We start from the raw sequence: 16,919 nt of genomic DNA on the forward strand, positions 1-16,919 counted from the left end.
TAACAAAACGCATCACAAACGAAAGGACAAGAACTGTCATATTCCTGTCTTTATACAGGCATATTAAAATGTAGAAAATGGTGGATTAAACCTGTTTTATAGCGCTAACCCTTTCACTTTAATAACAGTCTCATCAAATTCACCAAAAAGTCAGGACATAAAAGAATAACAATCAAAATTAAAATCCAATTGTTCAGAGAACAATTGAAGGTCTTTCCACAAGTCAACATCTATTTTTTTTTCAAAATATTAAAAATCAATCTAAAATGTCAGTTCCTATGACTTTATAATGTATAAATATGAATTTAAAGCAAAGGTCAAAATCTAGAACGTCCTATTAACCTTTGACCTTGACCTCAATTTCAAGGTCACCGACCAAGGACCTCAGATAAAAAGTTCCTAGGTCTGTAATATGTATGGTTAATGAGTTATATCACTTTAGGCATGATTTTAAATATAAGATGGGCAAAAACTCTCATTTATTGTTTACGCACCCTTCCAACCAAAATTATAAGTTACAACATGTCGCAACTCACAATTTAGTTAAAATTATTTGTCAATATCTTTCACGGTTGTTGAAAATAGAGAAAATAAGCCAAAATCAAAATTTAGAATATGACCTTGACCGTTGACCTTGACCTTATTTTCATTTTTTTGAAACAAGGAACTTTAATCCAAAGACCCTAGGCCTATATCACTGATGGTTTACCAGTTAGAAACGCATATCACTTATATCAAATGCATAAGGGGAAATAACTCTCATATGGAGTCTCCGGATAACTTCGGTCCAAATGAATATCCTAATCCTGAAGTAGTAACGAGCAATTTGGTAAAATAAATTTGTCGTAATCTTTTACGGTTGCGAAGGAGTAGTGGCCACAAGAAAAACAGTATTTGGGAAGATAACTCTTACAACGTAAAGTATTTTGTGACGCAGTTGTAATTTTTTAAAGCGTATAAACTATACGACATCATATTCCAAATATCTAAGCGACATCTTTTCAAACATCAATACTGCGCAAGAACAAAATTTAGGCGGAAGAAAAAAAAAAAAAAAAATAATAATAATAATAATAATTAAAAACCAATTGTTCAGAGAACAATTGAAGGTCTTTCCACCCAATAAAATATATTTGAATGTTAAAAATAGCAAACCTCATTTAGAAATGTAATTTTCAGTGCTAAATGATAGTTTTGTGTATTCTGAATTTCAAAATATATACTTTTGCATATAATAAGTAGAAAAAGTAGCCACTTCCTGTTTACCAAATTTATTTCCAGTAGTTTTTCTAGATCATATGGCTTACAACACAAAGTTCCATAGTTTTATCATGCAGAAATTTAAAGTTAAAGCAAAGGTCAAAATCAAGAACGTCAAATCAAACCTTGACCACAATTTCAATTTCAAATTCATGAAAAATGGGCCTCAAATAAAGACTAAGTCTCTACTATATATTGTTAAAGAGTTATATAACCATACAGCTAATACTAGATAACAAAGGGGCAAAAACTCCCAATTAATGTCTACGTACCTTTTCAACTTAAATTTGAGAAAACTGTCACAACAAACAATTCTCTGAAAACACCAGATTCACATTTTTATTCTTTGCTGACTAATCATTATCAACTGTTTCACCTCATGGCATTTGCAATTTTATATATAAAACAATGCACAAGAGCTAAAACAATTGAGATCTAAATCTCTCTTCTCACTGCTAAGAAAAACTGTCTTGGAAATGTTGATTTTTATTCTGAAAAAAATAAATAATAATATTCATCAACACTTTTTCCATTTTTTAAAATGATATGCTGATGCATAATATCATTATTCAAAGTTCAACAATTTTTGAACCCTCAAATTTGAGCCATTGATTGAAAAGGTGACACTAAAACACAACATAATGAAAAAAAGCATTAAATTAATAAATAGAAACACCTAGACTGATTGTTGTTTGCTAAACATGCTGCTGCAAATATTTCATGCATATTCAGCAAGACCAAACACTGTTCATTGGTCACTGCCAGAGCCCTGTTTGTTATCAGCACTAAATCATGCGTTAGTGCTGATATCCGCCTCCTACGACGGGGACGAAGGGTTGGACTTTAGGAGGCATTATTTTTATATTTTTTCTTACATTTTTTTTTAACATTTGAAATCGAAATTAAAACAAACCTGTTTTTCCTTTAACATCTTCATATTCAAATCTTTGTTTGGTCTTCAACGTTTGAGTACTATTCTAAGTGCCTCATGGTAGCTGTAATATGTGGGAACCATTGTAACAGATATATCAGGACATCCTCTGACATACACATGATCAATTAGTGTACCACCCTCTGTTGTTGGACTATTGACAAGCTGGTTGAAACCTTTTGATTGCATGAAATTTAATACTGTATTACATTCTTTTAAAATATCTTGATTAAAATCACCAATGATTACAACTTTTTCTGATAATATTTGTAACTTACAGATTAATGTCGCCAAATTCTCCAAAAATTTTCCGACATTATACTTCTGAGTTCTGTAGATCGTAGCAACTAAAATATTTTCAGTTGTTATCTTGAAAACTATACATTCCAAGTTTGAGGCCAAGCTGCATAGTTCAGTTTCTGATGAATGCTTATAAAATACACACACGCCACCATGCTGCATTTCCTTCAAAGATGAATAGTAAGAGTCATCATTTTCAAAAGCTTGAGATCGCGGCAAATGAAAACCATCATATCCAATCATTTCAAAGCAAGCAAATTCCTGATTAGCCCACGTTTCAGTAAGACAAATGTAATCGACACCTTTAAAGTCTGGATTTTGTTTGAGATCTTCTGCATGAGTCTGCAAACCTTGAATATTGTGATACATTATCTGGACAATATTTGTCTGTTTCTCTCTTTCATCCTCAACTTCAGGTAAAAATCTTGTCATTTCTGCAACACCCTTTACAATATCAGGATCACAGAAAATTTTCTTGTCAAGTTTTTCAGATTCTATGCTTTTAATATGAAGACCTGATTTTGAGGTAACTCTGCTAAGTGCAACGTATGCTTGACCATAAGTGAAACATTTATTTAAATCAACAACACATTCTTCTACTGTCAATCCTTGAACTTTATGAATAGTACAAGCCCAGGCTAGTTTCAATGGGAACTGTTTACGTACACAGGTGCTTAAAGGAATGTCTTCACTTGAAGGCTTTAAACCAACACAGCGTTTTCCGCAGATGATTTTTTGTAACTTTGCATTTTTTCCAACTCTTTCATTGTCAAAGAGAACAAATATGGTACTTGGGAGTGAATTAGGTGAGTAGTCTTTGATAGAAATTACTGTTCCCATTACTCCATTTACTAAACCATCTGCTGTATCCTCATTCTTGATAAGCATTACTCTTGCCCCCTCAGCTAAAAGAATAGATATTGGAAGACAGACATCTGACTTTGTACAATGGATTTTTTTCAGAGTCAATTTTCCTGATGTTTTGTTTTTTTCATAGTCTTCTGCTTCAATTAGTTTTGAGTCTGTACATAATTTCAATATCATCTCCTTGTTAAAAGTATCAACCTCTGCATTTGTTGGGTATATGTGTAGCACTTCATCAGGACCATCACCAATACATTGTTTTAAAGTATCTTTATCAGAGTATGACAAACTTTCATTTTTCTGCTTTACACGCATTCTGTTTAAAAGTTTTGCAAACAAACCATCCTCACGTTGACGCATTATTTCATCCAATTCAGCAATATTAAACAAACCATTCCATAGCTGATTTGAGGGATTAGAGGGATCATCTACATACAATTTGTCTACCCTTTTTGTTCTAACTGGTGGTAACTGATAAAAATCACCAACTGCAATTACTGAGACACCTCCAAATAAACAATTGTCTGGCCTTTTTTTCACTTGTCTGAGTCTCTCATGAACAAAAAACAACAATTTTTTATTGACCATTGAAATTTCATCAATAATCAAGATCTGTAAGTTTTCTAACTTAGTTCGTAGGGAATTAATTTTGTCTTCACTTAGAGTTGCATGGTCAGGTGAAAGTGATTTGAAAATGCCAAGAGCACTGTGAATTGTCAATCCGTGGATATTAAATGCAGCTGTTCCAGTTGGAGCTGTTAATAGAACTGTGAGATCATCTGGATTCTCTGAAGTTTGTGCTAAAATTCTAGTTACTTCATATTGTATACACTTGATCAAGTGACTTTTACCCGTTCCAGCTCCTCCTGTAATGAATACATGTAAAGGCTTTGGTGTTTTTCCATTTGCTTTCTGAATGCACCAATCTCTCACTTTATAGAGAATTCGTCTCTGCTTTACATTCAAACTTCTGAGTCTTGGAATAATTTCATTTTTTGTGAGGGAAACTGACAGCAGATTAGTTCCAACAGATGATGAGCTCTTTTCATTATTCAAATCTGGAATTGTTGCTTCTGACAAATCTTCTTCAATCACACTTGTTACTTTCCCTTCGTCAATACATTCTCTTCTGTTCAGTTCTGATTCTGGACATAATTCACACCATGCATCTTCTTTTGGATCTGTTTCATGCAATTGATTTTCTGCGTCCTCTAACTCTTGACCAGTTTTCACAAAATCTGCCATGTTTTTGATAACAAATTCCTTTACATAAGTCAAAGTATTATCCCCTGGAAACTTAACTCTACCACAAGTGAAGAAATTTTCATATGTATCAAATAGTGGAGGTTTTAACTGTTCATCATGCCTGTATGGTAAAAAGAGTTGCAAAATGCTTTGGAAGTATTTCTCAGGAGAAGTTTCCTGTGAGAAACGTGGATATTTGATAACTGCAGGTGAGGTTCTTGTGCGCTTTCTAATATGTCCAAGGTTGCCATCAAGTTTGAAGGTTGTTTCTTCATTGATTTTCTGGGGTAACTGTGACTCTCCTAACACACTGTATTCAGAACCGAACCTTGCAAGGCACATTTTAATAAACATATCAATGTGTGGTCTACCTTTATATCTATCAACTAAATTGTTCATCCAAATTTTATTTTCATCATCATTTTCATCTGCACTGTCACTATTACTCCTTTTCCTGTTGGAAGATTTGTAACTTTGTTGTTTCTCAAGGTCTTTCAGAGGTATGCTCATTCTACATGGATTTTCACCAACAGGTATAAATTCGACTTTCCTAGAACATTCTCTTAATCTTAATCCAGTAACTCTAAAAACAGCTTCTTGTGCACTAACCTCTCTATGGTGTAAGTATGAAGTTCCAATTTTTTTCATAGTCTGTTGTGCATTTAAATTTCCTTCTTCAGCTTCATTTTTGGTTTGTTGGAGGAGTAATCCTAGTTCTCGCTCAGATTTACTTATGTAACTTATAATGTATACAACACAGGAAAATGCATCCAAAATATATTGTATGTCAATGTTTGCATTCCAAGCCCTTAAAAGATGTTGATTATACTGGTTGGTGTAAATTTCATTTGGCTCACGTTTAAGAACTACTGTGTTTCGATTGGTGATGAAACGAAAATACTTTTCAAAGCTTTCTTGAGTAAGACCTGCCTTTTTGAAAATTTCAGATACATCTAAGTTTTTATCTTCATGCTCTTTTATAACTTTCCACAAGCCAGACAATATTTCTTTTGCTACTTTTTCGTCTTTTTTAGTATCCTTATCTGGATTACATGGTTCAGAGATGAATGTTTTAGTTGAAGGAGGTCTTGGGAAATTAAAACGACATACTGTTCCTTTTTTCTTACAGGTTTTTGAATGATTTTTGCTGTGTTGGTGTACTTCCATAACAATGTCATGTAATTCTTTATCTTCCTTTTCATCTGGTATCTCACATGTAACATACTTGTCAATAAAACTCATAACTTCTTCATTGTCATCTTCACCATATTTTGGAGCATTTTCTACCCAAAACAAACAATGGGTGTGAGGAGAACCTCTTTGTTGAAATTCAACTCTGTAAAAATAGTCAATTATTTTTCCTATTGGTTCAGCATCTGACATGATAACATCCTTTAGAAAGATATGAAATCTATGATTGAACATTCTTGCAGCTGTAACAGGATTGCTACAAAGAACTTTACATTTTTCATCCCATGTCATATTTTCCGTATTTCTCATGTCACCCTGTTGTTTTAATATTGTATTAACAATTTCTGACCATCTGAAGTCTGCTGATGAAAAAGAACAGAAGAATGTTGGCACACCTAACTGTCTGATCATTGCAAATATATCTTTCTGTGAACTTTGCCAGTATGGGGGAGTTCCTCTAATAGGTTTTAAATACTTAATAGCTTCATCTTTTTTAAACAGCTCTTTCAAGGTTTCCTTATTGCACAGCATTTCTCCAGTAACTTTCTTTCCCTCTTTAGAAAAAGGGCATTCTTTTCTGAGAGATATCTGTACATTTGAAATCACACTGTTGAGTTCTGTTAAATATTGACTGAAAAATATGTAGGATGTATCCCTTGCAAATCTGTTTTCAACACTCATCAATCGAAGATTAAAGTACCTTCCAATGGTCAGTTTTTCATCACGGATTTCATCAAATGTATTTTTACCTGTTGAAAAATGTACAGGGAAAGTTTTAGCTTCAATTCCTGATTCTTGGAGAACACTAAGAGGACTATTATTCTCTGCTGGAGCAATGTTAAAAACTTGGTCAAAGCACAAATCTAAAGCCTCTTGTCCAATATCAGCAGGTTGTAAACAAGTATCTAACTGAACACCACGTAATCTATCATCAATGTAGCTAACAGGTTCGCTTTCAATTTCTCTTTCATTGCTTGTTGTAGAGGACTTTGTTATAATTTTTTCTTTCTCTTTTTGGTTTTCCCTGACCTGCTCAGTATCATCAGATTCAGATTCATCATTCACTACTTGATCATCATTTAATTCAGGAATTGGATTAATCCATTCATTGTTGATAGCCACATCTTTATACCATATGTTTTGATCCTTTAAATACAAAAGAGCTTGCTCTAAATGGTTTGGTCTTACGAATTGATATTTGTCATATCCTTTGTAGCTAAGCTTTCTCTTTAACTTAACTTTCAATAATAGACTTCCATCTTCAGATCGGGGTAATATCGAAGTTACTTTTTTCAAATCAGATGGCACACACACTACAGGTCCATGAACACCTTTTTGTCCTCCTTTTGGTAAAGCCATTATTTTCATAAAAGGAATGTTCTGGGCAATAAGTTGTTGCTCGATTGAATTAAGCTGTTTTAACTCTACTGGAACATTTTCTAGTAATAGACTATTTGAAAAGGAGTCTGCAGGTATTTTACCTTTCAACATTTTACGATGACAAGTATAACAGATCCACAGACTTGTTCTACATGTACCTTCAAAAGCACAATTTGTCTTACAATCATCTGTACATTTGTGTTTGTATTTCTCTGTTGTAACTAAATCAAATATAGAATTATCGTAATACTCTTTCTTGCAGATCTGAACCTGTTTTTCAAAAAACAACCTCAAACAACAAGCACAAACACATTCTGGACCTTTCTTAACTTCATCTTTAAATTTTCTTATTACCTCAGTTATTTGCTTGTTTTCTACCCGAAGACTTTCACGACGTACTGAAGTTTGTTGTTTAATTTTAATTCTCTGTGCATCATCATCTGCATACTTTTTTATACTTGCTTGTTTCACATGTTCCTTGTGATTTTTATCTTCTTTATACTTGTGTATACTTATTTGCTTTACATGTTCCTTGTGCTTTTCATCCGATTTATACTTTGCTATACTAGCTTGTTTCAACTTTTCTCTGTATTCAGGATCTTCTAGATATTTCTCAATTCCTGATTGTATTAAAGCATCTCTATAACCCTTGTCATCTTTATATTTCTCAATTCCTGATTGTATTAAAGCATCTCTGTACCCCTTGTCATCTTTATATTTCTCAATTCCTGATTGTATTAAAGCATCTTTGTAACCCTTGTCTTCTTGATACTTATAAATTCCTGATTCTATTAAAGCATTCCTGTAATCTTCATTGTCTTGATATTTCTGAATACCTGCTTGTATCAAATTCTCTCTGTAAGTCTCATTTTCTTTATATTTTTTAATGCCTAAACATAATTTTTTGGAACGTATTCCTTCATTCTCCCAGTATTTTCTTTTCAATGTATTAGTTTTTCTAGCTCTAAATGTGTCATCTGTCCAGTACTTGATCTTTTCTTTTTCAGCTTTAGATAAAACTTTTGATTCAGTATTGTCTTCTCCAAAGTTGTATATTGAGCCAGTTGTCTGGTTTTCATCAACTTTCATTTTCTTAGAAGTAACCTCAGATTTCCTGTCAACTTCATAATTTTCTGCATTACTTTGTCTACATTGTAATGGATCTAGAGAGACTGACTTTCGAGTAACATTTGTGACAACTTCATAATGATTCATGTCTCCTATATGTTGAAGATAAATTGCCTGATCATTAATACAATTATTGCTGTTTATTTGAGATGAAGAATATTTAATCCATGTACCATTATAAAAAGTATAAATGTCGGTTTTAAGAAGGTCAGCACAAGCTAATATTTCCAGTTCAGTTCCCCATACATTATTTTCTTCCATGTTCAGTGTTTGTATATGCTGTTCTACAGTTATAAATTGTGGCTGTAAAAATGACCTGAATATTTCTGTATTTGTCATCAAATGATCAACTATTACCTTTCTTACATTTCTAAAGAATTCTTGTCTATTAGATAGTGCATATGAAATGGCTCGAAAAAGACAATTACCATCACCTGTGATAGTCTTTGTAGCAGATGGTGGTCCCATGTTATGTATGTTTGGTGTAATCTTTTTGGATATTTTCTTGGTTGGAATCTTAGCAATAATACAGAGCTTCCTCTTTGAATCTGTATTCAGAGGTTTGAAATCATAAAAATTATCTATTGTTGACAAAATTTCAACATCAGATTCAATATCTGTAATACCCTCATCAATGTGTACTTCATTATTATTCTCAATGACAATACTTTCATTACTGCAAATGTTAGATTTGAGTATTTCTGGTGATATGTGGTCATGCATAGTTAAATTTTCTTGCGTTTTGATAATTTCATGGCTATTTTTGTTTTCCTTTTCTTGATTTTCAGAAAGTTGAGAGTTGCTGGTGCTAGCTTGGTTATAACTTTCAAAAAGTGCATTATTGTCAGTGCAGTTTTCAATACAAATACGGACTCCTGTTACCTCAAACCATTGATTTTGGCTTGATCCAGCCTTCATGTTGCAACAATATTGATAAAGATGATCTAGATTGTTTAACTTTAAAAGTAGACTTTTACCATCGCTGTCCTGTAAGCCAAACTTGTTTCGTGAATGAGAATCAAACAAAAGTAAATCTTGATTATGTTTCAAGGCTAAAAATGTTGTCTCATATGCGCATATAAAGCAAGCATCATAGTCAATTAAAGATTCTTGTAAAGCTTGGTCTAAAGGCAAAGAATTTCCAAATTCACTAAAATCTATAGTTCCATAGTTATCTATGACAGCTGTTATTGATTCTTTCCTTGATATTTTCAGAAATTTTCCTGACATTTCTATCATTCCAGGTAGGTCTGATACAAGGAGATGAACATTGTCACCATGAATATTGCTATATATTTGGTTTCCCTTAATCAAAACATTATCTATATACATCTGATCCCAATCCATTAAACTTTTAAATTTACTATGAGCAAGAGCTGATAAACAGTTTGCAACACATTGCTTCCCACTGTTAATTCCAAATCGGATATCTCCTTGGTGAAAACTACCTTGGACTACAAAACTTCTATCAACTGATCTACTAACATGACTAACCTCTATACTGTTTTCAGTTAATGTACCTTTGTTCTTGTGACTATTCATCTTTAACCCATCACTCTCTTGTTCAACATCTATAACAAAATTACCATTACAATCAAGTTGTGTATTGTCAGGTTCAATAATCATTGTATCTAAAAGTTTTTTCAATCTTTTGTTTTTCTGAATGCTAATTTGTTTCATTTTAGTGTCGCTTGAAGTATTTTTATAATCTAACTCAGCTGGGATTGAATAATGCAAATCAGATTTTTTCAGTTCACATTTTCCTTTACAATTCACATTTGATTTTAGTGATTCAGAAACCATATTTAATTTTGTTGGTTGAAAATTGAAACTTATTTCAGCTAATTTAGAATCCAGATTCAATTCCATTGCTTCAGAATCCAAATTGTAATTCCTTGCTTCATAATCCAGGTTTGTATTTTTGGCTTCAAAATTTAAATTTTTTCTAGTTGCTTTAGAATCCAAACTTAGTCTAAGTGAATCAGAATCCATGTTTAAATCCATTGCTTCAGAAAACATGTTTAAATCCATTGCTTCAGAATCCATGTTTAAATCCATTGCTTCAGAATCCATGTTTAAACCCATTACTTCAGAATCCATATTTAAATCCATTGCTTCAGATTCAAGATTTATTTCAACCGATTCAGAAAACAAATTTGATCTACCTGTGGATTTCAATGATTGCCTTAATTTGATTGATTTGTTTGAAATAAATGATTTAGTAGATTTCGTTTCATTTATAGATTTGTTTGATCTGATTGATTGTTTCAATTTGATAGATTCTTTTGATTTTGTTAACTCAGATTTATTGATTGTTGGTTGCTTAATGTCAGTAAACTTAGATAATTCAGTTCCATTTGGACAGTTTATAGAGTTGACGCTCTGATCTGGTTTTATCAGACATTTTATAGAGTTGACGCTCTGATCTGGTTTTAATGGACAATTTATAGAGTTGACGCTCTGATCTTGTTCTATAGTACAGTTTATAGAGTTGACGCTCTGATCTTGTTTTATAGGACAGTTTATAGAGTTGATGCTCTGATCTTGTTTTATAGGACAGTTTATAGAGTTGACGCTCTGATCTTGTTCTATAGGACAGTTTATAGAGTTGACGCTCTGATCTTGTTCTATAGGACAGTTTATAGAGTTGACGCTCTGATCTTGTTTAATAGGACAGTTTATAGAGTTGACGCTCTGATCTGATTGTATAGGACAGTTTATAGAGATGACGCTCTGAACTTGTTTTGGACAGTTTAGAGAGGTGACGCTCTGATTATTTCTGCAAATGAGGTTCAATTCACCAGCCTGCTTCAATCTCTGCTCTCTCAGTTTGTCCCTTTTTTCTTTTCTTTTAGAATCATAATGTTTTCTACCTTTGCGTGGCATTGTCTACAAAATAAGAAACATAAACAATTAATATCAAAAATGTTTATGACGTTATAGTGACATTATAAGCATGATAAGAGAACTTTCTACACTTAATTGTATAGATTATAAATTAAACAAAATATTTAAAATTCAAAAGAATTTACTATTTATGAATTTCAGTTTTCAGAGGCCACATCTTGATAATAGCTCTTATACCTCTTTTTAATCATCATTTCAGATTATATGTAAATAAGGTATACATGTTATTGAGACACCAAAATCATTTCAATTGAGACTTAAAATTAAGAGCATTGAATATTGTCTGTTGTGTAAAGTGATTTTCAGTTGTATTCTAAGCATGTAACATTTATTTGGAGTTGGATGGATAAGTATTCAACATCGAGAACCAATTTACGTGCATATCATTACAAGAACAGTTAACATCATATATGAACCCTTATATTTTAGAACTTTAACACCAGATTGTAACTGATTGACTAAATTTTTACACACCATCCACTTGCGGAATCAGCAGGGTATTATATATCAGGATGAGTTGAAATCTGTATATTTCGTGTAAACTTTTATTAAAATTTTATCAATCTTTTGTTGCACATCTTCTTTTTTAATGTACAGGTTTTAGTAGTATTTCCCCTATCACACAAAAAGGGCATGGTAACCATGGTAACTTTAACTAAATAAACAGCTGCAGCATGAGCACACGATAACTACTCATAGCATTGTCAAACAAGTGGAAAATCACCCCTTTTTATGACTAATATCACACATGTCACATAACTCCAATACATAAAATCTAAAACTTATATAAAAAAAAAACAGATGCTTCGCAGGGCGTAGCTTTATACGACCGCAGAGGTTGAACCCTGAACGGTTGGGGCAAGTATGGACACAACATTCAAGCTGGATTCAGCTCTAAATTTGGATTGTGATTAAATAGTTGACACAGCATAGGTTTCTGACACAGAATGAATGTGTTCTAATGAACTTAAAATTTTTGTTTTCTCTTAGAGCAATTCACTATGCTGTTGAATATTAATCCTCTCAAAAAAATGTTTGAAGAAATTTTCTTTTATTTATGAAATTTCAAATGAGAAAAATTGAACCCAATTTTTTAATCACATCCCCCTTTCCCTTATTCCAAAACTAATCTCAATTAAAATATTCTAATGGAGTTTGCAACAATAACTACTCATTTAAATACATCATAAAATATTAAGATGTAAAAAAACTGCTTGTTATCACTAAATGGTAAAGATTATTTAAATTTATCAGTTGGTAGTAAAAAGTGAATATACATTGTATATTGTATATAACAAAGATTTTAGTTGATTCTGGACAAAGAAAGATAACTCCAATTAAAAAAAAATCTTGCAATAAGATATTTCTTGCTTACTATTTTGGACAAAGAAAGATAACTCTAATTAAAAAAAAAATTGCTATTTCACAATATTGTGAAATTAGATATTTCTTGCCATTGCACAATACTGAGCAATTGAAAAGACTTGCTATTCCACAATACTTAATATAATAATTTTAGATCCTGATTTGGACCAACTTGAAAACTGGGCCCATAATCAAAAATCTAAGTACATGTTTAGATTCAGCATATCAAAGAGGCCCAAGAATTTAATTTTTGTTAAAATCAAACTTAGTTTAATTTTGGACTCTTTGGACCTTAATGTAGGCCAATTTAAAAACGGGACCAAAAATGAAGAATCTACATACACAGTTAGATTTGGCATATCAAAGAACCCCATTTATTCAATTTTTGATGAAATCAAAAAAGTTTAATTTTGGACCCCGATTTGGGCCAACTTGAAAACTGGGCCAATAATAAAAAATCTAGGTACATTTTTAGATTCAGCATATCAAAGAACCCCAAGGATTCAATTTTTGTTAAAATCAAAATAAGTTTAATTTTGGACCCTTTGGACCTTAATGTAGACCAATTTGAAAACGGGACCAAAAGTTAAGAATCTACATACACAGTTAGATTCGGCATATCAAAGAACCCCAATTATTCAATTTTGATGAAATCAAACAAAGTTTAATTTTGGACCCTTTGGGCCCCTTTTTCCTAAACTGTTGGGACCAAAACTCCCAAACTCAATACCAACTTTCCTTTTATGGTCATTAACCTTGTGTTTAAATTTCATAGATTTCTATTTACTTATACTAACGTTATGGTGTGAAAAACAAGAAAAATGCTTATTTGGGTCCCTTTTTGGCCCCTAATTCCTAAACTGTTGGGACCTAAACTCCCAAAATCAATACCAATCTTCCTTTTGTGGTCATAAACATTATGTTTAAATTTCATTGATTTCTATTTACTTAAACTAAAGTTATTGTGCGAAAACCCAGAATAATGCTTATTTGGGCCCCATTTTGGCCCCTAATTCCTAAACTGTTGAAACCAAAACTCCCAAAATCAATCCCAACCTTTCTTTTGTGGTCATCAACCTTGTGTCAAAATTTCATAGATTTCTATTAACTTAAACTAAAGTTATAGTGCGAAAACAAAGAAAAATGTTGGGACCAAAACTCCCAAATTCAATACCAACCTTCCTTTTATGGTCATGAACCTTGTGTTAAAATTTCATAGATTTCTATTCACTTTTACTAAAGTTAGAGTGCGAAAACTAAAAGTATTCGGACGACGACGATGACGACGACAACGACGATGACGCAGACGACGACGCCAACGTGATAGCAATATACGACGAAATTTTTTTCAAAATTTGCGGTCGTATAAAAATTTATAGACACAAATGATAGATATAAACAATTCACCCAAGTTTCATAAAGTTTTAAAATTTCCTGCCCATATTTGTATTAAAAAAGTCCCTGTAAATATGCCATGCATGACACTTTTATTGTTTTTTTTACATGTGCTGTACACATGTTGGATAAAAATATATTCTTTTATATTTCAAGCTTTTAAATTTCATGCCTTTATTTGTATTAAAAAGGTCTCTGCAAATATGGCATGATGGTACTTTTATCGTTTATTTATATGCACTGTACATGTGTTGGATATTTATTTCTAAACAAATAAAACTCAATATGGGAGTGCTCCAAATTATAATTTTGAAGGCTTATACAAAGAAAAATCAGTTTACCTGCAGATTACTATTTTTAAATGCAATACACAGAAATTAGTCAAAAGGTAAGTTTAAAATATTTTCACAAATAGCGTCTGGACAAAATCAAAACATATAAAGAATTTAGTATTTCCATCCATTTTGTTTATTAAATGAACATATGAATCACTATTTTCATTATTTAATCCAGATTGAGTAGAATTATGAATTCGAAATAAATATCATCAAGTGAAAATAATAAAGAAATAAGAACAGACACACCCAAGCCAATTCTGGACTTTATACATCTACTTTCTTTAATTTTCTTGTATTCATTCATTTACCAGACCATGGTGTCATCCAAAGAAGTGAAAAGGGGGCATTGAGTCATTAATTAGGACAGAAAAAGGTCATGACATCTGTGCCCGTCCCAAGTCAGGAGCCTCTAGTACAGTGGTTGCTGTTTGTTTAAGTTCACCATATTTATTTTCATTCATTTTTTGTACATAGATTAATAGGCCTTTAGTTTTCTCAATTGATTTATATTGTTATTTAGGGGCCTTTTCTTTTATAGCTGACTATGTTGTATGGGCTTTGCTCATTGTTGAAGGCTGTACAGTGACCTACAGTTGTTAATTTCTAAGTCATTTGGTCTCTCGTGCAGAGTTGTCTCATTCTCAATCCTACCACATATTCTTTTTTATATAAACATGCCTTGAGGAAACACAATTTAGTTCATTACATGAATATATATAAACCTACCACATTGCCAATTATATAAGTCGCAAAGAAATCTGAACTTCAGAACAGCTACTAAGGTCGGTTTAAATTCTATCAAGAATCTCTGTATCACCAACAAGTTAGAAGTAAAAAATTCCTGTAAAAAGAAACATCATCATTACATTTGTAATTTTTTTTCTTTATTCCAACTAATATATCTATCTTGTATGCCATTCATCTAAAGGATTTTATCTGGTAAGCATTTGTTTATATTGTTTGACCCAGTTTGGTGATTGCCTGTTTTTCATACTAAAATTAATGCGGAATGTGTCCATGCCCCTGCATAGAATGTTCTAACAGGACATAACTCAAGAACAGTAAACATAACCCTACTCAAATTTGAACTTGATTTATTGTGTGCGTAATATGCATTGTAATAGTTTCAAAACACTCTAAAGGGAACAAAAAAGAACAAAAACAGCAATTTTTCCATTTCTTAAGGGTATAACTCTAACATTCTAAAATACAACAATAAAAGTTACGCAACCTAGACCTGGGCCATGTGGGATAAAAATTAACAGCTTATCTCATTCATGAAACATAGTATTTAAAATGGTAATAACCCTGTCTGATTGTGGATCATGCTAAATTGCAGCTTTTGCACTGATGTTTATATCAACTTTTATTATAATGAATCTTAAATCTTTTATTACGCATCTATTACATGAACATGAAAATGCATGAATATCTGATATATGACTACAGTATATTAACTTACCACAATGTGAACTAAATCAGTTCCAAATATTAGTAAACTTTGGACAGCTTTTAAGATCAACTACATCTTTTATTAAGAACCTGGATCAATTTAATGAGTCAGAAGAGATGAAAATGCCTGTAAAGAAAAAATTCAATGTATAATTACATACATTTTGAATGTTTAGTTAACATGGTTAAGAGATATCTGAGTTGATCTATAATGTTCTCATAAATAAAATGGTATGCTTATTCAAAAAATCAACTGTCATCATGGTCATGACTGTACATGTATCACATAACATTATTCATAGAATAAATCTACAAAATTGTGTCCTATTACTGAATCAATGAAGAACTGAGCAATGAGCACATAATACATGATATATTTAGGTCCATCTGACACTTTCTCAATATAAATGGTAAACTGGAGTGCAAAAATGTCCAACCGCAGAGTACATGTACATTTATTTATATTTACAAATAATTTCCCATAGTATAAAGTATATATTTAACTTCCCATTTCCAAACTCAATCATGTAGTTAAGGTGCGATTGAGAAGTGATACCCAAGTTCCACCATATGGTGGTGCGCCTGACATAGGCAGAATCTACAGAATAGGTCACAGGTAATATGTAAGATAACCTGGCGAAAAATAACACAATCCAGAGTCAAAAGACGGTAATATGAAAAAAGTCTTTGTTATGATATATATATGAAGAATTGCAAGATCATATGTTTTCTTAGTTTGGTATGAATTCAAACTATGTCTACATAACTTTTTCAATGGAAATTGGGACGTCACAATGCACTCTTAATACTTGAGCATGAAAACTCATGAGACAATGATAAATATAAGGCACTGGCTACAGTTACATGGAAATGTAACAATGTCGCTCACCTGTATTTACTAAAATTCTGTAAAATTACTTACTCAGTGGCAGCAACCCAACAATGGGTTGTCAGATAAATTTACCCCATGTAAGATTTGCCCTAAATGCTTTAGTTTCAGAGATATAAGCCAAAAACTGCATTTTAGCCCTATGTTTTATTTTTAACCATGTCGGCCATGTTGTTTGGCAGGCGGGATCATCAAACACATTTTGTTAAACAAGCTACCCTAGTATGATTGTGGCCAAGTTTGGTTAAATTTGGCCCAGTAGTTTCAGAGAAGA

The 16,919-nt window shown here is 32.1% G+C and overlaps 1 protein-coding gene across 1 annotated transcript; it reads right to left on the reverse strand.

Annotated features, from left to right (window-relative positions):
• Positions 1 to 2,218: 2,218 nt before the first annotated feature.
• Positions 2,219 to 10,411, reverse strand: LOC134684961 (uncharacterized). The gene has a single exon (XM_063544283.1). The coding sequence runs from the start codon at positions 10,409 to 10,411 to the stop codon at positions 2,219 to 2,221; it is 8,193 nt and encodes a 2,730-aa protein (XP_063400353.1).
• Between the last annotated feature and the right edge of the window lie 6,508 nt (positions 10,412 to 16,919).

Source organism: Mytilus trossulus, chromosome 9, assembly GCF_036588685.1.
Source record: "Mytilus trossulus isolate FHL-02 chromosome 9, PNRI_Mtr1.1.1.hap1, whole genome shotgun sequence".
NCBI classification, from domain to species: domain Eukaryota; kingdom Metazoa; phylum Mollusca; class Bivalvia; order Mytilida; family Mytilidae; genus Mytilus; species Mytilus trossulus.